The 21,718-nt window shown below is 39.0% G+C and overlaps 1 protein-coding gene and 1 pseudogene across 9 annotated transcripts in view; one reads left to right on the top strand and one right to left on the bottom strand.

Moving 5' to 3' along the window:
* TIA1 (TIA1 cytotoxic granule associated RNA binding protein) overlaps nt 1-13,215 on the bottom strand; it is a gene marked incomplete at its 3' end in the record, with an annotated part of 58,398 nt that extends 45,183 nt beyond the window's left edge. The window contains exons 1-6 of one of the 8 annotated variants that reach the window (XM_081254506.1): nt 12,914-13,210; nt 7,015-7,070; nt 4,977-5,073; nt 1,522-1,620; nt 960-1,014; nt 757-789 (exon numbers count right to left, since the gene is read on the bottom strand). In XM_081254506.1, the coding sequence (XP_081110632.1) occupies nt 757-789; nt 960-1,014; nt 1,522-1,620; nt 4,977-5,073; nt 7,015-7,034 (304 nt within the window). In that variant the 5' untranslated portion in view covers nt 7,035-7,070; nt 12,914-13,210. Of the gene's footprint in view, nt 1-756; nt 790-959; nt 1,015-1,521; nt 1,621-4,976; nt 5,074-7,014; nt 7,071-12,913 lie in introns of those variants that run through there. The other 7 variants (XM_081254502.1, XM_081254505.1, XM_081254504.1 and 4 more) reach the window with 7 other exon arrangements.
* Nucleotides 13,216-15,296: 2,081 nt separating this feature from the next.
* Nucleotides 15,297-16,464, top strand: LOC308627578 (phagosome assembly factor 1-like; annotated as a pseudogene). Its single transcript has one exon. The product of its transcript is annotated as a phagosome assembly factor 1-like (transcript).
* The last annotated feature ends 5,254 nt before the right edge of the window (nt 16,465-21,718 follow it).

Here is a 21,718-nt window from a genome sequence, read left to right as displayed (position 1 = left end):
AACCATATTTTGTGAAGAACAATCAAAGAAATACCTTGCATTGCAACAGTTTGATGTTAAAGTATTTGACAGTTTTCTCAAAAGCCAACAGTTCTGGTTGCCCAGACATTACACCATTCAGTTTATGTGAATCCATGTGCAAGTGAACTAAGACTGAAGGCAACAGAATGAAAACAGTAATCCCTTCACTTTATATCAGAGCCATTAAAAAAGCACTGGAGAGAAAAAAACGTTCCCATACGTGAAGTTTTCTTAAAAAGACAATGCTCAAAAAAAAAAGGAGACACTTTAAAAATACAAAATAGTTGGATCAACACTTTAAATGGACATATATATCAATTCTGACAAAGTATATTTGGCAAGAAAAGTTACCCCTATTTGGCAGGCCTTAAGCAACACATTGGGTTGCCATTTGGGAAACACAGTTTCAGGAGCAACTCAAGCAATCAGAAGATCTGGTATGAAGCACAGATCATGACCTCAAGGAAACAGGGTATCTTGCCCTTCAGTGGTGAAAGTATTTCTAAGGCATCAGCTGCTATCAATGGGGATCAGAGAACTTAAAATACCACCAAAGGAGTGGACAAACCACACTTGGTCAACAGTGGGAAAAAGGGGGAAATATATTGCCAGAGAGACAAATAGAAATACGACCCCTCCCTCCCCGCTCCCCCCAATATCAAACAAAAAAACTTCAGGTGGTTAGTGAATACCCTTTCAAGAGATTTCATTTTATGTTTAAGAAGATACAATTACCTTGTGAACGCTGTGTGCTGACAACGGTACTACCTGATGACAAAGATTAGATTTGTTCTTAAATTTATTAACACAAACACAGTCAATCATATCTTAGGATAACGATCAAAACATTACTGCAAATGTATGATGTTTATATGCTTTACAATAAAACTACTATGTACAATAAACACAAAAGTTCAAAGAGTATAAAATATACTTACTGCTTGTATCTTTCTTTTGACTGCTGGGGGTTGTTGCCCAATTCACTTTGACTTCCTAAAAAAATGTTTCTACATTTATACTCCATAAAAATAAAGGTAATAATCAGATATTACAATATTTGCATCTATGAACACATAGGTGTATGTTTGAGATGAAGTATTCAAACTTTCTGGTCAAAATTTCAATACTTATTTTTTAATGTACACTTATACAAATAATGTTAGCAAATCCTAACCACACATACTTCTTTGTTAACATTCAACTAACCTTTCTAAAGTACCAATAAATTTTTTTCTTTTATTCTTCCCCATTAGTATCCAATGTTCCTAGATCTTTCATCAAAGCTTGAATAATTCAACAAATATCTTAGTATTTACCACGTACAAGGCACCATGAAGAATACTAACATAAACATACCCTCTAAATGCTTTATCCCAGCTTCTTAATATTAAATGTGATCATTTTCTGTAAAGCGAATACAATGCTTCTAAAAAGAAACAAAACCGTATACAACTTAGAATTTTCCAGTGCAAGTCACCTTCTTTAATTATGACAGCTTACCTTACCCATTATCTTCCGCCCATTCATAGCAGCTAGTGCTGCAGCTGCATGACGATGCTCATAAAACTCCACAAAACAATATGGATCATTTCCAGCTGTCTGTTGAAGAAGAAACACAAAAGCCAATTTTAAGTTTTATACTCTCAATACCTTAAAACTATACAAAGTTTTATACATCTCAGTATCAGGCCATGGAGAACGAAGGGTCTTTTCTGCAAGTAAATGTTTCGATAAGGCAGTAAACACTAAAAAATGAACTATTTTTATAGAAAGCTATCTTCTTCAACAGCTTATGCTATACTACTATATATAATTTAATCTTTTATTAATGACTAAGTGTTTTAATTAACCTTCTTAAACCTGTTACTAAAATGTAAGTAAACAGGCTCTGAAAACTGAAGAGGTTCTCTGGTAAGTAAAGTTTTAGAATAGGTTTTAGAATGTGGACTCTCTGACATCAAAATTTTTGCCTGCTTAGAAATCTTTTAAAAATAAAAATTCTCGGGAATTCCCTGGCAGTCCAATGGTTAGGACTCAGCGCTTCCACTGCAGGGGGCACAGGTTCAATCCCTGGTCAGGGAACTAAGATCCTACAAGCCGCGGTGCGGCCAAAAAAGAAAAAAGAAACCTCTCTCCTCTTTTCTACTGGTGTTCCAAGTAGTTGAGGTCTGATGACAGGTGAAGCCTGGATGTTTTCTTATAAATTAAAGAAGCAGAAAAAACACCCAATATTTTACACTTATCAGTACAAAATACCAAATGACTTTTTAATTCTTTCCATAATCTCCTAAGCAGAACTGTTAAAATAAGAAACTAATTCAAAAGACTAGAATGATAACAGAAGAAAGAAATATGCCATTTTGTTTCAAGCACAATTAACAGTTAAAAAAAGTCACTGGCAATGATTTTAAAGAATTTTAGAGCAAGGAGGCAACCACAAAATTGATGACATTGAAACTATCCATTATTTTATTTTAAAAACATTAGAGAATATAAAAATGTTTTTAAAATTGTATAATCAAACTAATACTATATTTAATGCGAATTCTATTACCAAGATCAATGTTGACAGGCATCAGAATGTGGTTAGAAAAGTGGCTTACACCTAAGAGTAAGACAAATAAATAAGAATGTTCATTTTACTTAATTTGTACCCAGAAAAAAAAAAAACTACTTTTTAGATTAAAAAAAAATTCTAAGCATATACATTATCAGCCTTTATACTCTAGGGGGTATAAAATTCCTAAATATGAACATCAGTGCATCAGTGTGGATAGATGGGAATTTAGACTTTAATAATAATAAAATAATGATAAGGAGGAGGAGAAGGAATAGTTAATCTAAGCCTTTGAGTGACCAAAATCCAAAATTTATACAAAGTGGCAGAGGTAACCTAGCTAGCCTTTTCTGTAGGTCCAGCAGTCATTAACATTTTGCCTAGTGATCTTTAACAGGCAAATATCTAGAAAGACAAAGAGAGAACAGCAGCCTACAGACCTATGGAAAGAAGAGATCAATCTGGGTTTACATCCTTGCTTTGCCCCATTTCTGTATATATTAAATAGGAAGGGCTTCCCTGGTGGCGCAGTGGTTAAGAATCTGCCTGCCAACGCAGGGGACACTTCGAGCCCCGGTCCGGGAAGATCCCACATGCCGCGGAGCAACTAAGCCCGTACGCCACAACTACTGAGCCTGCGCTCTAGAGCCCATGAGCCACAACTACTGAAGCCCGTGAGCCTAGAGCCCATGCTCTGCAACAAGAGAAGCCACCACAATGAGAAGCCCGCACACCGCAACGAAGAGTAGCCCTCACTTGCCTCAACTAGAGAAAGCCGCGCATAGCAACAAAGAACCAAAGAAGCCAAAAGTAAATAAATAAAATTTTAAAAAATAATAAAAAAGGAATAACATCTGCTTTGTAATGTTTCTATTGAGCATTTGTGATAAGGCATCAGCATTAAAATAACAGGCAGTAGGCATTCCATAAACGCTATCACTAAGATAAGGAAGGAGCCCCAGATGAAAGATTGGTTTTAAATTCTCCATCATAGTCCCCTATCTCTCCCTCTTATCTTTCTCTAAGGGTACAGAAATCTTTTCTTCTTTATCCAAAGGCATACAGATATTAAATGTGATAAGAAAACACTTTAGAAGAGTGTAAAGGACAAAAAACATCTGTTGAATCCATCTATATTATTTGTAGGTGACCCTACCACATTAGGAGAAAGTTTTTTTTTTTTTTTAGTTTTTGGCTGCACCCCGCACCAGATGAGATCTTAATTCCCTGACCAGGGATCGAACCGGCATTGGAAGGCAGAGTCTTAACCACTGGACCACTGGGGAAATCCCAGGAGAAAGGTTTGACATTTTAAAATCCGAGACAACAAACCAGAGCCAACTGGCTAAATAATTATTTTTTAAAATACCAAGTAAAAAAAAGTTAAATTGAAATACAATAGAAGAGAAAGTAGTAGATACAGACACATATATGATTTTCTTTCCTGGAGAAAAGAAAACCAAAAGTTTAAAGGTAGGCGAGACCAGGGATAAAAGGATTTCTCTTTAGCACTGTTTTTCTCATCAAAAGAATTTTAAGGTGCCTTTTATAAATTTATTTAGTTTGGGCTGCCTTTGGTCTTTGCTGTGCACGGGCTTTCTCTAGTTGTGGCGAGCGGGGACTACTCTTTGTTGCTGTGCACAGGCTTCTCATTGCAGTGGCTTCTCCTGTTGCGGAGCACAGGCTCTAGGCGTGCGGGCTTCAGTAGTTGTGGCACGCAGGCTCTAGAGCGCAGGCTCAGCAGTTGTGGCGCATGGGCTTAGTTGCTCCACGGCATGTGGGATCTTCCCGGACCAAGGCTCGAACCCGTGTCCCCTGAGTTGGCAGGCGGATTCCCAACCACTGCACCACCAGGGAAGCCCCAAGGTGCCTTTTAACACACATTATGACTCAGGATTAATACCAATTAGATGAGTGAATTCTATGTTTTTTCTATACATTAAGGTCTGATGGATGGGCATTGCCACAATACAAGAAAAACATGAATCATGACCTTTAAAATTAAGTTAAAAACACTTTCACAGTATCAAAGTCTATTATTTTTTTTACCCAATTTCCCATTTTAATTGTCATAACTGAATTTCTAGTTTAGCCAATCAACTGATACCACATATAAAACAAACACTTCTGATGCCTCAATACACTTTAGAACAAGAGCCCACATATAGCTGTCATCTGCTTTAGACATGATTAGTACCATTCTCTTCTTTCTTTACTTACTAAAACAAACTTCGTGGCCAAAACGGATTGATTCATTACAAATTTACTAAAACCCCTATGAATTTAGACTGTATAAACCAATTTAAGAGTTCCTGGAAGTAACGGATTTAAATAACGTATCGTGGGCAACCTCAAAGAAAAGAAAAAAAAGGAAGCTAACTAAATAAGATACCCTTACATCCATAATCATTTTGCAGTTTTTACAAGGTCCAATCTGGCTAAAGAGCTGGAGAATTAAAGCTTCTGTCACATCTCGGGAAAGGTTGCCGACATATCTGAAACACAAAGAAAAACAATTCATCATTTTAAATTTGCTTCTTTTGCATCAGTTCCTAAAGTTGATTACTGGAGACTGAATATGGGGAATAGGTAGACCTTTGGGATCTACTATTTGGGAACTTTTTAAAAGTTTGTGAAAACTTCAAAATCTCTTTCAAAACATATGGAAGATATGTTACTTGCAAATATATTAATGAGACACTGTTAGTAGGGGGGAAGCTAGTGTGTGTGTGTTTTTATTCAAGGTTGTACAAATAAAACCTGTTGCTTGTTTCTAAGTTTCTAGGCTTACCTTAGGAAGATATGCCCAAAATCTCTCAAATGAATCATTAAATACGTAGAACATTTTATACAATCAATCCTGGAAAGCTTTGCAATTATTTCTACTTCTACAGTATTACTGAGAACATTAAATTTTCTTCCATTTTTAATTCACATGATTTCCCTAAAACTGTCCAACTTAGGTATACTTTGGCTTACACAGTAAACATATTTTTGAAAAATCATGGATAAATCACTTATCAGGTGTTGTACATGCTCACAAAAGAATCGGAAACCTTTCAATGAGAAACCTTCCACTGATCAGTGATAATAGAAAGGGAGTAGAAAGAGTCTAGGAGAGACTTTTAACAGATAATATGAAGTGGTGACTAACAAACTTAATTAGTGTAAATAATGTATTATAAGACCACATGACTGGGATGATTCTTACTTTTTCTGGGGGAAGGGGGATGATCCTTATTTAAAGGGTTTATAAATAAATTTTCAAAATGGGATTTTAAAATGAGATTACCTCCAGACATGTTAGAGTTAGAGGTTTATTACTTCTGAAATCAGAGAACATTGTCTCCCAACAACTGTAGTTTCTCATTCTTCTGCTAAGAATCCTTCAGGGAATGTGATGAAAGGTATGGACTCTCTCCCCAGAAAAATAAACATCTATACATGCCAGAAAGTGTGGATTCAATTCCTTCCCTCAATTTACCCATTCAACAGAATACTGAATGCTTACTGTGAAGGCACAGGTATAGGTTAAAATGGCAAAGGGAGAAGTGCTGAATCTTAAGGAACAATGAACAATTCCTTATAGAAAAATGCTAGTCAATAAATGTAGACAGAGAGCATTAAATTAGCAATGTGTAAGCCCGACTGAAAAATTGACTCAGGCACGAACCATTAATGGATATAAAACTATTAGGTGAAAGGTTGGTAAGAAAATGGATATTTGCAGGGTGCCTAAGTTATCACTAGATCACTTAACAACTGCAAAGGGAAAACCCACCTTAAAAGTGAGAGCTTTTGGCCACTTTGACCCAGTGTTCAAACTTTAAATCATTTTATGGATAAACAATGAGACATTGTATGTACAATATGAATTATATAATATCATCTATGAAGTATTCAAATCAGAAAGATCTAATTGAATCTAGCTAAGCTTAAATTTAGATCTAAGTTTACAGGATATTGGGCATATAAAACAATTACACAAATCCAGAAGTGGGATATTATATAAGGCGACTTATTTGATTATCTTCAAAAGATTATTGGCCTAAAAAAAAGTAAAAAGAGGGGAAGACTGTGTTTGATTAAGAGGGACTTAAAAGACACTGACAACCTAATACAATGAATAATCCTTGACTGAATTCTAGATTAGGGTTGGGGGGGCAATAGCTGTTTCTTACAGAATTCTAACTAATAAATGTAGAAAAATGAGAGAGATCACCATTAAAATACCTTAGTAATAATCGCTACTGACAAGAATTCTTTGATACACCTCCCTCTCTGAAGTGAAGCTTAATTTCCCTCTCCTTGAGGGTCGGCTACTCTTAGTGACTCAATTCTAACTGACAGAGTATGTCAAGAAAAACAGTAGTCACTGTACAGTGGAGAAACAGTACCCTTCAAAAGTGCCACAGTAATGAAAGATATCTCCTTACATATTACAGGATAGAGACATGACAACTGAACACAATGTGGTATCTTGGATTAGATCCTGGAATAGAAAAAGGACATTAGTGGCGTGGGGAAATGGTAATAAAACTTGTAGTTAACAGTACTGTACCCATGTTAATTTCTTAGTTGTGATAACTATATCATGGTTATATAAGTAAGATGTTAACATTAAGAGAAGCTGGGTGAAGGTCAAATGAGAACTCTGTACTATCTCTGCAACTCTTCTGTATCTATTCTTACCTGACTCTTGTGCCTATAAGAAATCCTAAGGATTGCATATGTCTAAATGAAAAAAATGGCTCTTCTGAAAATTTAATTCTAACATCTGCTTTGCTAAAGGTAGATAATCTAGTGACAAGCTGAACAGTATTTAGGGAACCCGGAGTCTATCATTTACTCTTTGCAAGACTTTAAGCTTTTCTCAGAAATATTTTCTAAGTGATTTACGTAGTTTGAAGATAGCTAATAATAATAATAAAACATACTTTAAAAAGCACTAAGGTCTGTATTGCCTTTATATTTGTTTATTTAATGTGGTCTGCTGTATACTATATGTTCCAGGAGGCTTTATCAATTAACTCTACACACAGCTGTTTAGAGAAAGTCTCTTCAGAGGAAGTTACACAACAACTTGCTCTCAACCTTCCACACCATTACAATAAACTACAAGTAACATATATACTTGTAGTTCATTCCCATTTTTATATAAAAATGTTTCTTTAGTTGTCCCATACTTTGTCACATACTATTCTGTTTCTGAAGTGAAAGGATTTCCTCTTAACAGCATGGATTTAAGTTACCTGTGTAACAGATTTTTTTTCTTTTAGGCTGCCAAGTATCTTCCTGCTTTTAGAGAAATCCTCACCCTGTGGCAAAGCCTGACTCCTCTTCAGAAGATGAAAAGGCTAAATATGGTTATATAGTCTCCCTTGCATGTGATCTGGGCTAGCTCAGTTACACATACCAGTCCTGAACACAGAAGACAAAGACAGGCGTGAAAGAAGCAGAGACTGAAGAGAATCCACTTTGGTGGCAAACAGCCCCATGCCTAGTGAAAGTGGGAGCTGTAGTATCAGGTCCTCAGTAGGTGTGGCAGTAGTGTCCTTTCTGGGATGGTCTGTGGCTTGATTAGGACTGTAGGCCGGACAGTTAGCTGTCTCTCTTTCCTGAACATTTTCTAAGCCAGGTTCCATAACCTTCCTGCAAATTCTGGGAGTGTCCAATATCTTTTTAAACAAATTTCTTTTATGCCTGAATGTTTTGCAGCTTGCGTTTAAGAAAATTCTGAGTGATACAAAAATTGATACTGGAGCAGTTGTAAGCCAAGATTCTCTGTCACAATGTCAACTGGACTATTAAACAATAATGTAAATTTCTTACATTTATGTAGTTTTAATTTTTCAAGATGCTTTTTATTCAAGAGCATTAAAATATCCCTTCTGTGTGTTCCATGAACTTTTTGTTAACAGCATAGACTGAAGTATCCCATGTTGATATTTATTATATCACCTCTGAGATCATGTACCAATCTTGTGCAGAACTGGAAAGTAAACATCCTCCTTGGGCAACTGGATAAAATATGAGTATAAACTGTGTATTAGTTAACAATGCTGACTCAATGTAGTCTCCTTAATATGAAAATTATATTGCCATTACACAAGAGAACGCCCCTATTCTTAGATGTATTTAGCTCCTAAGTGTCATGATGTCTTCTCAAATGGTTCAGCAAATTTGGCTAACTATTAGCAATTGGTAAAGCCACATGAAAGTTATCTAAGTCTACAACGTACTATTTTTGCTACTTTTCCATAGGTTTTAAATTTTTCAAAATAAAAAGCTTCCTGAGGGACTTCCTCGGTGGTCCAGTGGGTAAGACTCCATGTTCCCAGTGCAGGCGCCCCGGGTTCCATCCCTGGTCAAGGAACTAGATCCCACGTGCATCCACAACTAAGAAATCTACATGCTACAACAAAGATCCCATGTACAGTAAAAATAAAAAATAAATAAATCGAAAAAAAAAAAAAAAAAAAAAAAAGCTTCCTGAGAAAATTCAATGGAAAAAGTCATCAATGCTAGTGAAAACTTGACAGTTCTGGGATAGGATTTCATGTCAATTTAATATATATTTTTAAAGCTGATACTAAGTTCAAACAGTTATAACATCGGAATCCAAAACATTTTAAATATTCATTTTGATTAGTACAGCTCTAGAAAATGTAAGCTACAAAGAAAAATTTACAAGGCAGAATGCTGTATTGGGTTTGTTATGAGCCACAATCAATGTATAAAAATGCAGACTTTGATATGAGGCCTCTGAAAATCTGAGTGAAAAACATGAATACGTTTTAATCTAATGATAAATTTCGTTGAGTAGAGATTTTTAGTTTCATTCATACTATATCTCTACTATCTAGAACCCTGCCTGGAATATTTAAGCGCTCTATAAATATTTGTCAAAGAGATAACTGTACTCTCTCAGAATTACTTTTGAACATTTGCAATTTGCTAGGGAATTAACCCATTTTGCCTGAGTCACTCTAGTTCAGGGGGAAAAGGTGTATGTCTCCTACTAATTATGAAATTATGACAAGAGTATATTATACATCACAGGGAATACAGTCAATATTTTATAAAATAACTATAAATGGAGTATAACCTTTAAGAATTGTGAATCACTATACTGTACACCTGTAACTTATATAATATTGTACATCAACTATATTCAATTTAAAAAAAGAAATTATGTATGACAGTAAATGCTTGCTGTACATAATACAAATACTATATACCAGCATCATAACCTTACTATTATTTAACAACTGTCTGCTCTTCACAAAGGACACTCTGTTGCGTGATAGCTGAAACCCTCTTATTTTATCAGCTAGCACCTACTTCACTTGGAGATCAGACCACATGCAGCCAGCCATCTCTTGGTACTCCCAGGGGATTGGTTCCTGGACCTGCCCCCTCCCATGGTTACCAAAACCCATGGATGCTCAGGTTTCTTACAACTGGCCCACCATATCTGAGGGTTCCACTTCAGTGGATACAGAGGGCCAACTGTACATAAACCAGTCTGAACAAAAGTATCTAACACTACCCATGTTAGTGTTAGATGTCCATGTTAGAGATATCCATGCTCTCAGGACAGTTCTCGTTTTAAATTATATTTTACAACAAACTAACATTCGAGATGGCTGATAATTGCGTTTGCAAATTAAAGTTATTGCTGACTTCACTCTCACATTCAACATCTAAACCACTGGCAATTCCCATAGCTCTGTTTTCAAAACATTTCCAGAATCAAACCACTTCTCACAATACGGTTGACCCTTGAACAACATGGGTTTGAACTGCGTGGATCCACTTATACACATGGAATTTTTTCACTAAATATGTACTACATGATTCACGGTTGGTTGAATCCACAGAAGCAGAGGTCTGACTGTAAAAGTTATACATGGATTTTTGACGGCTTGAGGGCTGGAGCTCCTAATCCTTGCATTGTCCAAGGGTCAACTGTATATTTCCAGAGTACTGATGACAAGAAATTGAATACTGGCAGTCTCTAACAAGGCACTGCTGAACACTCATTTGTGGCAAAGGAAGGCACTTCCTCTGAGCCATTCAGGTACACAGGCAATACTGAAATCAGACGGTATCTTACCCTCAAGAATGAGTAAAATCTTGATTCACTGCTTGAAACTGTACCAGTTTTTAAAACAAATTTATTGATCACTTACCATGGACCAGACATTGCTAAGAACATATTAAAAGCCTCTGACTCCCAAGGTTATTCAAACAAACATTTTATATTAAAAATAAAAACACTGCTGGGAAAAATGAGGGATGAGCACCTACTCATATTTAATCAAGATTGGTCTGACTGGAAGAATGGGAGTTTTGGTTGAGAAAGGCAGAAGCGAGGGAGGGGATAATAGGAAATGTTAAAGCATGGACTACTTTGGGGAAAAGATTCTTGGATGGGGTGTTCTAGTAAAGCATACAAGGCAAAATTAGTCATAAATGTAAGTGTCAAGAGTTGAGGACAGTAGAGTTGCAGGATGATGAACAAAAGGGTATATGACTTGGGATGAGTTACTTTAATTCTAAGCTTAGCTTTTCCTCAGCTGTAAAATGGACCCATTTACTGCAGAATTCTGATGAGGATTACACAAGCTCATAAAGCACTTAACAGAGAACACATGGCAAACGATAAGTATTCAATAAATAAATAATAAATAAATAATAAATTAAAAAAAAACACTTCATTAATTCTCCTGCAATGGTTGGTCCCCTGTCCCCAAGCTAGTACTGCTTGCTTTTGTAGACTGGCCTAGGAAAGCTTAAGTTGTCTTCATTATTTGATATTCCCAAATCAACGTACTAAAAAGGTTAAGTTCTCAGATTATTTTTGGCAGTTTCTGAAATTAAAAATTTCAAAATAAGAATCTTAAAGACATTATAAAAGATGAGCAGTTCTTAATCCAATATGCTGCTGGCTATCATACGTCTAGCGAAGAGGCAAGAGGGAAAAAAGGTTTCCATAAACTCTATGGGGCTAATGATTTTTTAGGGAGTATTCATCTACAGATACAATCTTGCAAAAGACCAAAGTCATGCGTTAATTGCTGCATCCTATTAAAAAGACACATAATGTAACAGATTATGAGATAAACTATCAAAAAAGTTTACCTATTCATTAAGAAAACAAGTGTAACTATATCTCTCATATAGATTACAAAACGGAAACTATTTTGTTGGAGAAAAAAATAATTGATTACGTTGTACTTCATAACAACTGCGATATCCAGAGAGTTGCAAAATGAAAGCTGAGTGTATTTTTATTGCCTTGAGTTCTCAAACTGCCAGTATTCTAAGAATAAAAACAAAAAAGCTACGTCAAAAACTCATCGGGCTTTTTCTTCTTTTCGAGAAAAGCAACAAAGGCAGGATCACCTCAGCGGATAATATTTCGAAAAAAACAAAGGAGAGGGGGCGGGGAGAGCAACACGACAAAGAAAAGATCCCAAACTAAGATCACTTAACACTAAGTCTAAAAATTCTCAGAGGTGACTAAATATGTTAAGGTACTTATCAACTGTTGCTTCATTAAAAACTCCCCGCTCCTTCAACGACATGTCAATCAGAAAAGTAGCAAGCGACGATAAAAATGCATCATATCCACTTCCCCTCCGTTGATATATACCTCCGGGGGAGAGTTCCATTTTTAAAAAGCAGTTTCAAGATCCTTAAGGGGTCCGACTTGGGGCTTTTTGATCGGGGGAGGGGGTGCCACAGAAGGAAAGCCACAGAGAAGTTCAAGAAAAAACATTTGGTTTTTTTCCAGTTGGCAACTGCGAGAATAAAGTTTAAGTCCCTGAAAATCAGTGTAAGCATTTTCAAGACAAAAATTCTTATCAACGGAAGTCAATGAAAGGAAGAGTTTCTAGAGAAAATCAAAGTAAAATGAAAGGGAGACGGCTGTAAAAATCAAAAGAGGTTAATCGAGAAGCGGGGGAGGGGGGAGGGGGGAGAGAAGAAGAGCGTAGAACAAAAAGGCTAGCCGAGTTCTAAAAACAGGTTTGAATGAAAATCTTTTCTCCACGCCTAAGACCACAGAGGGCCCGGGACGAAGCCAAACGCCACGCTGTTGGGTAGTTACGGTGCAGGGACTAATTTAGAGGGCTGAGCCCCGTCTCCGTCCATCTCGTCTCCTCACAGCCCGGGTCTCGGTCCCTAGGCATCCCGGTGAGCGCTAGGGAGAGGAACCATGATATCGCGGCGTCCGCGGGGAACAATAGGCTGGGGAGCGGCGCAGAGCCGAAGCTTTGCTCCGGGACCAACACCATCCCGCCCCCCTCATCGCTGCCCGAGACTCACAGAGTCTTAGGCATTTCGTCCTCCATGGCTGCTGCTGTCGCGGCGGCGCCTCCGGGTCCAGCTCTCTACCCTTTACTACCTCACAAATCTTTTGAGCTGCTATGTCTGTGAAATAGCTAGGTTTCTCGGCCGACCGGAGGTTACTCCGCCCCCTGCTTCGGCGGCAATTACACTAAACCACCCGGCCCAGAGCGAACAATGAAGCCCCAACACAAGATGGCGGCGAGCCGGGAGCCCTGGAGCAGCCAGCGAAGTGACCCGGGCCGCGCAGGCGCAGGAGAATCTTGCACTTTCAACCTCCTGGCCGCCAGGCTGCACCTCAGTCCTTATATTCACTCGTTGCGCAGCCGCTCTTCCAGCGACGCTCGGGGATGTCTCAGACTGCGCAGGCGTAAAGGTTAACTAGTTCATGACTTGAGTAAACTTTTTTGAATTCCACTCCAGATTCGAATGTGTCAACAGTAATTTACAGTGAAATATAGATCTTCATGGAAATGAAAAATTGTGTTTCCAGAAGAAGAAAGATTATAAAAGTTATTTAAGGCAAGGGATAAAAGCTGGATGCGCCGCCCGGGAATCGAACCCGGGTCGCAAGAATGGGAATCTTGCATGATACCACTACACCAGCGGCGCTTACGGTACACGGCATTGCTGAAATGCCTTAGGATTACGTACAAGCAAACGTTTATTCCCGGAAGACTTGTTTATTTATTTAAAAATAAAAGTTTATTGAGAGTCCATATAATCTGTTACTCTTCATATAAGAAATGATTTCTTTTCTCTCATTCCGATACAGTTGAATGGATGTTCCTGCTTTTTCTGTACGGAAAAAATCTCATTAAAAAAAATTTTTTTTTAACTTAAAAGAGTTTCAAGGGACTTCCCTGGAGGTGCAGTGGCGGGACTCGGCGCTTCCACTGCAGGGGGCTTGGGTTCCATCCCTGATCAGGGAAATAAAACCCGCAAGCCACACAGCGCGGCCAAAAACCAAAAAGTTTCATTAAGACTTTGTCTTCTTCATATATACACTACCAAATGTAAAACCGATAGGTAGTGGGAAGCAGCCGAATAGCACAGGGAGATCAGCTCGGTGCTTTGTGACCACCTAGAGGGGTGGGATAGGGAAGGTGGGAGGGAGGGAGAAGCAAGAGGGAAGAGATATGGGGATATATGTATAGCTGATTCACTTTATTATAAAGCAGAAACTAACACACCATTGTAAAGCAATTATACTCCAATAAAGATGTTAAAAAAAAAAGAATTTGTCTTCTTGGTATTAACCAAATTTTTGAGAGCCTGGAATGTATTTCTAGATCTTAGCGGAATTTTTCTTTATATTTGAATTTCCTTGGTATATTTAATGTATACTGGAAAATATTTAAGAAATAGTTATTTAATGCAAATAGGTCCCAAGAATTCTAAAACCAACTGACTCAGAATATATACAAATTTCAGCCCTCTTCCAGGGAAGCAGAAAAATTAGGGCTCTGAAATGTACTTCAGTATACTCATTATGTATTTTGTATTGCATTTTATAAGTTATGTAAAAGTTTTTAAACATTGAGAAATGTACATGCCCCAAAATGTGGTGTTTTCTTTGGATTAGTTCCTTTAGACTTCGATACTTTTGGATAACCATTTTTAGAATTGTCTTTAGAATCTGGTGCACATTCTTGGGATTTTATTCAAAGATATCAAATATTAGTCTTTTGGGGATGAATAAGACAAATGTTAATAGTGGATAATATTTTTAAACAACTTTTTGAGACGTAATTCACATAACATACATTTCTTCCATTTAAAATGTACAGTTTGGGAGTTCCCTGGTTGCCTAATGGTTAGAATTCTGGGCTTTCATTACCACAGCCTGGGTTCAACACCTGGTCACGGAATTGAAATCCCCCAAGCTGGCAGCCAAAAAGAAAAAAAAAAAAAAAAGGAAAAAAATGTATAAAGATAGAATGTACAGTTCAGTGTTTTTTTTAGTGTAATCAGAGAGATGTGCAACCATCTCTATAATCAATGTTAGAACATTTTCACTGCCGAAAAAAATGAAACCCTTACCAATTAGAAGTCACTTCCTATTCCCCATTCCACCCCCCGCCACAGCCCACTAATCTTCTGTCTCTATAGATTTGTCTATTCTGGACATTATATTGTCCACGAAAAATTTGATTAATAGTCAATCTAAGAAAGAAATAGAGAATTTTATTTGAGCCAACCTGAGGATTATAGCCTGGGAGACAATCTTTCAGAAATCTCTGAGGACTTTTCTGTCCATTAGAAGTTAATGCACAGGGCCTCCCGAGGCTGCTGGCAGTCAGGTGAGCTCTGGTCTGTCTGCTCTGCGACAGGGAGGCCGCCGGATCAGCGAACCAAACCAATGTTGGGTGTGGAGGTGGTGCCTCAGCGTTCTCTGGGAAACGAGCAATGGGAATTTGCACTGGTCTCCTCTAAGCCATCACCTCATCTTTAACCTGGCTCAGGATGGGATCAAACTATCAGAGACTTAAGGTGATCGAAATGTATGACTTGATTAAAGTAAAGTTAAAATATTGTCGTGTGCATTTCAATTTTCAAGCCATAGCTCCCACCATTGAGCAGACTGACCAGTCTTTCGATGCAACCCATCCTGGAGTGTACAACTCCACTGAGCAGCTCTTCCACCTCAACTTCACAGGACTGTCTTTCTCTTTTCAGCTAGATTCATGGACCAAGGCTCCCAAGTACGAACCCAGTTTTGCCCATGGTCTAGCTTCTCTCCAGACAACCCATGAAGCAATTGTGAAACGAATGCACTTCTACAGTGGAAACAGCCTACAGGATACCAAGGTTCCCATGATGCCTCTGAACTGTTTCCTGGGCAATGTGTGTCTGAGAGTATAGATGTTCTTTGAGATGGAACTGGACCCTCAGGTTTATGACTTTGCTTACTTGCCACAGGTTGCGGACCCAGCGTATTAGCAGATGCCAAGATGTGGGTATTTGAATTCTTAGTGTTTTTTGGCAGTTCCTGCCAAGATGTTCTTAGCATGCTTAGCTCTCCACACAAGGTCTTCTACAAGTCAGAAGACAAAATGAAGATTCATTCTCCTTCTCCTGATAAGCAAGTTCCATCCAAGTGCAATGACTACTTTTTTAACTACTTCACTCTTGGAGTGGACATCCTCTTTGACGCGAATACACTCAAAGTGAAGAACTTTGTCCTACACACCAATTACCCTGTACATTATAATTTTAACATTTATCACCACTGTGAGTTCAAGAGCCCACTAACTGTAAAGAGAGAAAATGCAGATGGTCAGACAGAAACATGCATGACCTACAGCAAGGGGGGCAACATCCAAGAGCTTCTGGGCCATCCTGTGGAGAAGGCTGTTGCCCTGCACAGGTCCTCCTCCCCAGACAACACCAACCCATTTGGCTCCACATTCTGCTTTGGTCTTCAGCGGATGATCTTTGAGGTCATGCAGAACAACCACATTGCCTCGGTGATCATTTATGGCCCTCCCAGGCCTGGTGCACACCTGAGGGCCACGGAGCTCCACTAGGATCCTCACCACCCATGCCCCTCTGCCCCATGGAACTGTGTATCGCCTCCTATTCAGCAGGCCACCCTGTGGGTTTTCTTGGACACCTTGTCAGTGTGAAGGGCTGTCGTGATATTTTGAGCTGGAGCTCAGGCTGGGTGCTCTGCCATGGAGTGAGGGGCCCAGATATTCCTCTGTCCATTCTCAGCCTGCTGGTGCCAACAGGGGACACAGACTGCAAAGAGAAGCACAAACTCTGAGCCTTGATTCCTGGACCCAGGAGCTCTTGGCTAACATGTAAGGGGAGAGTGTTCTGTCTCCCCTGACCCACACACATTGGGAAAACTTGGGGCTCTTTCTGTGGCTGAGGACCCAGGCGCCCAGGAAAAGGACAAGGTCCTGCCTTTGGCCCGAAATTGCCACATGACCCTTAAGGCAAGCAGGTAGCATGTCCATAGTACTTGGTTGCAACTTTTGTACTATATCCATTTTAGTTACTGGATGAGCTGGCTGTGGTCAAGGTGGCCCACCTGCCCGTCCCTGTTTCTTTCATGCATGCACTCCCTGCGAGGCCCAGTAGGCACACCCAACTGGTTGAAACACAACTTTCTCCCATCAAGGTACGTGCCCAGGCCTGCTTTCCACCTCTCTTGGAGCCAGGCTCCAAGGCTGCCTGTTCCCCTACTCTGCCCCAACCTGGCTGGCAGGGCTGCATGTTTCCATCCTGTTTGCCTCTTTTATTTAATGTCAGAGCTGTAGCCAGAGACAACTTCCTTCTTTTTTGTGTTTCAGCATTCTGCTCTGCACTGTGGGCTTGACTCCCCTTCCCCGACTCTGGGCAGTGTCCGCTGGCCAGGCCCATTCATAGCTCAAGTCCTCTGGGGCTCAAGGAGGGCTGGGCTGCTCAGTCTCTTTGTGGAATTTGCTAAGGAAAGTAGTATATGTGCTTTAAAAATATTAATCCTTTTGAAAAGAATTGAGAAAAGAAATGTATAATTTTATTCCATTTTTAATTATTTTCATTTAGCAACTTGTGATACATAGATGACAATTTTGTGAGTTTTTCAAATGTGTGTACAGATTTTTGTAAGTACAGCTCTTTTGTAATTAATTCATGTACAGCCTCATCCTGTATAGTTTAACAGTGAATTTGCGGGGCACCTGCCTTGGGCTCCTGTGTAGTGCCTAGGCCCACAGCCAGGCTTGTGTGGCATTCCCATGACTTTGTGACTGATTGGTGTCTTCCCATGTGGACTGTGGCCTGGCCAGAGACCGCCCCTCCACAACCCACTGTGGGGTAGCCAGGACCGTTCCCATCCTCTTAGAATGGGAGAACCTTCCTCATGCCCTTCCTGTACCCCTCCTCCAATAAAGACCTATGCCCTTAGCAACAGCTCACCATGTGCTGTTGCTGGGATGTTTGTACTTTAAAAAAATAAATAAATAAAAGAGAATGCACAGTTATATACATTTTGAAGACAAAGAGTTATATATCAAAAGATGTATTGACAGTTTACATAGCCCAGATCTGCATGTACAAGGCAAGTAGTGAGTCATCTTGATTAAGGATTAAGAAAGGAATGTGGGGATTCCCTGGCGGTCCAATGGTTAGGACTCGGCACTTTCACTGCCCAGACTGTGTTCAATCCCTGGTCGGGGAACTAAGATCCTGCAAGCTGTGTGCTGCAGCCAAAAAATAATAGCAATAAATAAAAGAAAAGAAAAAAAAAAGAAAAGAAACAAACTACACTTGAGCTGGAAATGAAAACCCTCTTTAGTTGAGAAGGAAAAGAAATAAAACACCCCCATGTTCAATGCTGCCTCATCCCTCATGTTATGTCTCATCCCTCATGTTATATCCTAAGGAATTACCTTTCTGGTGCCAGGAAGAATCGCTCTTTACCATCAAGCAGGCATTCCTGTGTCTTTTAAGGAGATCTGGTTTATGTATAATTGTAGAAGCACAGTGCACACTAAAAAAGAGTATTGGCCCAAATGAGCAGAGAGAAAGTTTTACGTTAAAAATTTTTTTGTCCTGCCTTAAAAATAGTTTTATTTCATCAATTCCCTCTTTTGATCATTAATGTTTTGATAGAAAGCATTAGGTGATCAAATATTTGGTCCCTTGATGCCACCTGTGGTTGCCTACCTGCCCTGGGTCTGTCATGTCCCTCCATTGCCAGTTCTAAAAGCCTGGTTCTTTCTTTCCTTTTAGGGGGATTGTAGTGGTGTAATGTCTGTCAAGGACTGACAGTGAATTCCAAGTTGCCCAGTAGGACTTATGTCAATTTTACATTGCACGTGCATTGTGCATGTTCATTATTTTATAGAGAACTATAGATGTAATCAATAGTTTCAATCAGTTTAGATATTATTATTTTAGTAGAAGTTGGTGATACATAGCATGAAATGCAAGAAACCATCACTTTATAAGCTACACAAACTGTAATCAAAATTACCAACAGGAGTAAGAATGCCATTAGTAAAGATTTAAAGCAGGACCCCCCCCGAACCAAGCCTTTTTCCTAGTATTTCTCCTAAACTGGGAAGAAGATCATTTAGAGTGGAAATTTGCGTTTTCATATGTGTCACAATATGGGTTATATTAGAAGACTCCTGGGAAGTGGTTAAAATATCTAGGGCCATGTGATTTTATAGGACCTCTTTTCTCATCGTGGAAACTTCTGAACTGAGCAAGCTAATGGCTTGGTTACTATCATTTAAGGCTTGCTGGGTGAATTTTGTTAAAGCCTCTGTGAATATGACATCTTCTATTCCAAGTGAAGGAATAAATATTGTGACCAAACGATCATACTAGTGGAAGACTGATTGATCTCAGTGTGTTCACATTAAAGGCAGATTGGCAGGGACAGTTTCAAAGGCTACCTCTAGGTGACCTTGCGCATGAGTAAAACCAATTGTTCATCTTCCTAACCAACCTGGGGAGAGCCAAGGCCATAAAATTGTTCGATAAATCCACTGGATCCTGGTAGGAGCTAAGTTATATATGTATATACATATATATATATATATATATATATAATATTTATTTATTTATATCCATTATCTCTTTTTAAATTAATTAATTTTATTTTTGTTATATTTTTGGCTGCATTGGGTCTTCGTTGCTGCGCACGGGCTTTCTCTAGTTGTGGCGAGCGGGGGCTACTCTTCGTTGCGATATGCGGGCTGCTCATTGCAGTGGCCTCTCCTGCTGCAGAGCACAGGCTCCAGGTGCCCGGGCCTCAGTAGCTGTGGCACGTGGGCTCAGTAGTTGTGGCGCATGGGCTTAGCTGCTCCGTGGCAGCTTCCCGGACCAGGGCTTGAACTCGTGTCCTCTGCATTGGCAGGCGGACCCCCAGCCACTGTGTCATCAGGGAAGCCCTAAGTAATATATTTAATATCTAGTGAAAAGGAGTATTTATAGTCAGGTTCTGAACAAATGTCATTAATTGGCTGAATAAGAGGGTCCCACTTAGTGATATCAGTGGTAGCTGGCACAGTCCTAGCGTATCTTTCTTCTAAAATAAAATTTCTAAGGGCCATCCAGTTAGAGCCTTGGAGAGAAGAAATCCACCAAGGTACACCCGGAAGAATCTGTCATAGATTATTGACTGTAAAACCAAGAACTGAATTAATTTTAAACCCTACTTAGACTTTGTGCCCATGATAGAAAAAAACTGATATATGCAAAAGTCCACGAAGTCAATAAAACACTATAAATAATCTTATAAGTCAGGTCCAGCATCTCAAGATAGCTGTCTACTTCTGATGTCATTGTCTTCTTGTCCTAGTGTGAGCGTAGTTTCTCTTCTATTTGAGCACTGTTTTAAAGTGAGTTGAGATCAGAAGTCTTCTCTATAGACCAGCCCAGTGCAGGGCCCTTCTAAAGTGGGAAATAAGAATCCAAAAGTCAATTTCCTTTAGTTTTACTGTGTATGAGCTAGTCAAGTGTACCTAGTAAGGGTCTTTCTATCTAGGTTGGAAATGGACCTTTAAATAATGTCTTTCCCAGTATGCATAATCTGCCTGGTTGCAGGTCATGGGGCACCTGATCTTTGCCCAAAGACAGACTACTGGGATAAGCTTCAGAAAGAAACTTAGAATGTCCTTTAAAAATTTAATTAAACTGGGCTTCCCTGGTGGCGCAGTGGTTGAGAGTCCACCTGCCGACGCAGGGGACACGGGTTTGTGCCCCGGTCCGGGAGGATCCCACATGCCGCAGAGCGGCTGGGCCCGTGAGCCATGGCCGCTGAGCCTGCGCGTCCGGAGCCTGTGCTCCGCAACGGGAGAGGCCACGACAGTGAGAGGCCCGCATACCGCAAAATAAAATAAAATAAAATAAAAATTTAATTAAACTTTACAATAATATAACATAGTAATGAGGAGCCCTTCAGGAAGTGAATCTTAGGTAGTAAACATAAAACCCCAAAGACACGAAAAGTGCTAGAATTTAATATCCACAAGTAATTTTTCTCTCTAAAATTATCCTCATTTCCACCAAATATAGCCAAATTAAGACTAATTTGTTTGCAAAATAAGCCTGGCTTCAATAAACTTATCTTAATTATTTAATAAGTGTAATTGATTATATAGGCTCTTTAAATTGGCTTTGCTGGAAGTTTTCATAAGGAATCTCAGGTTAAACTTTTAAAAGACCTGTCAAGAGTGGGCAAGCCACATCAAAGGCTTGCTATCAGATTCTGCCTGTGGTATCTATAGATTTGGGTGAATTCCTCTCTTCTCAAGGTCCCCAAAATATCTTGAGATTCCTGCACCAGCCAGCAGGTGGACTTCTTTATTTACCTGGTAAGGCTGCTGAGAACACTGAAAGCAGGGTACCAGGTTGTTTTCCAAGGGACTTTATAGCTCCGTAAAATTCACCTTAGTTCTTTAAAGTTATTTGGTCATATCTGATTCTATCATATTCTGTAATACAACATTCCAGTCAAAGCCATGGTAATATAACCAATGTTTCCAATTATGTCCTGTTATAAGGAGAACAGATTCTTATTGAACTTATACAAATAACTATATTGCCTAAAAATGAGAATATTCACTAAGAGTTTCCAAATTCTGGAGTAATTAAGTTGAGAGAAAGGATAAATATTTCAATTCTGCTTAAAAACGTACAACTTACCAAGTTGCTATAAGTCATTATTAGCTTAAGAGGAAAGTTTTCCTTAAAACTGGAAAACAAAGATTAAAAACCAAAAATATTTCAGACAAAAAGCCATAAAAATTATAACCATGTTCATCAGTTTACTCAGTCCTA

The sequence above is a fragment of the Mesoplodon bidens genome (assembly GCF_964165515.1).
Source record: "Mesoplodon bidens genome assembly, chromosome: 14".
In the NCBI taxonomy this organism is placed as follows: domain Eukaryota; kingdom Metazoa; phylum Chordata; class Mammalia; order Artiodactyla; family Ziphiidae; genus Mesoplodon; species Mesoplodon bidens.
Note: the sequence above shows the minus strand (reverse complement) of the source record. Positions and strands in the feature narration are given on the sequence as shown.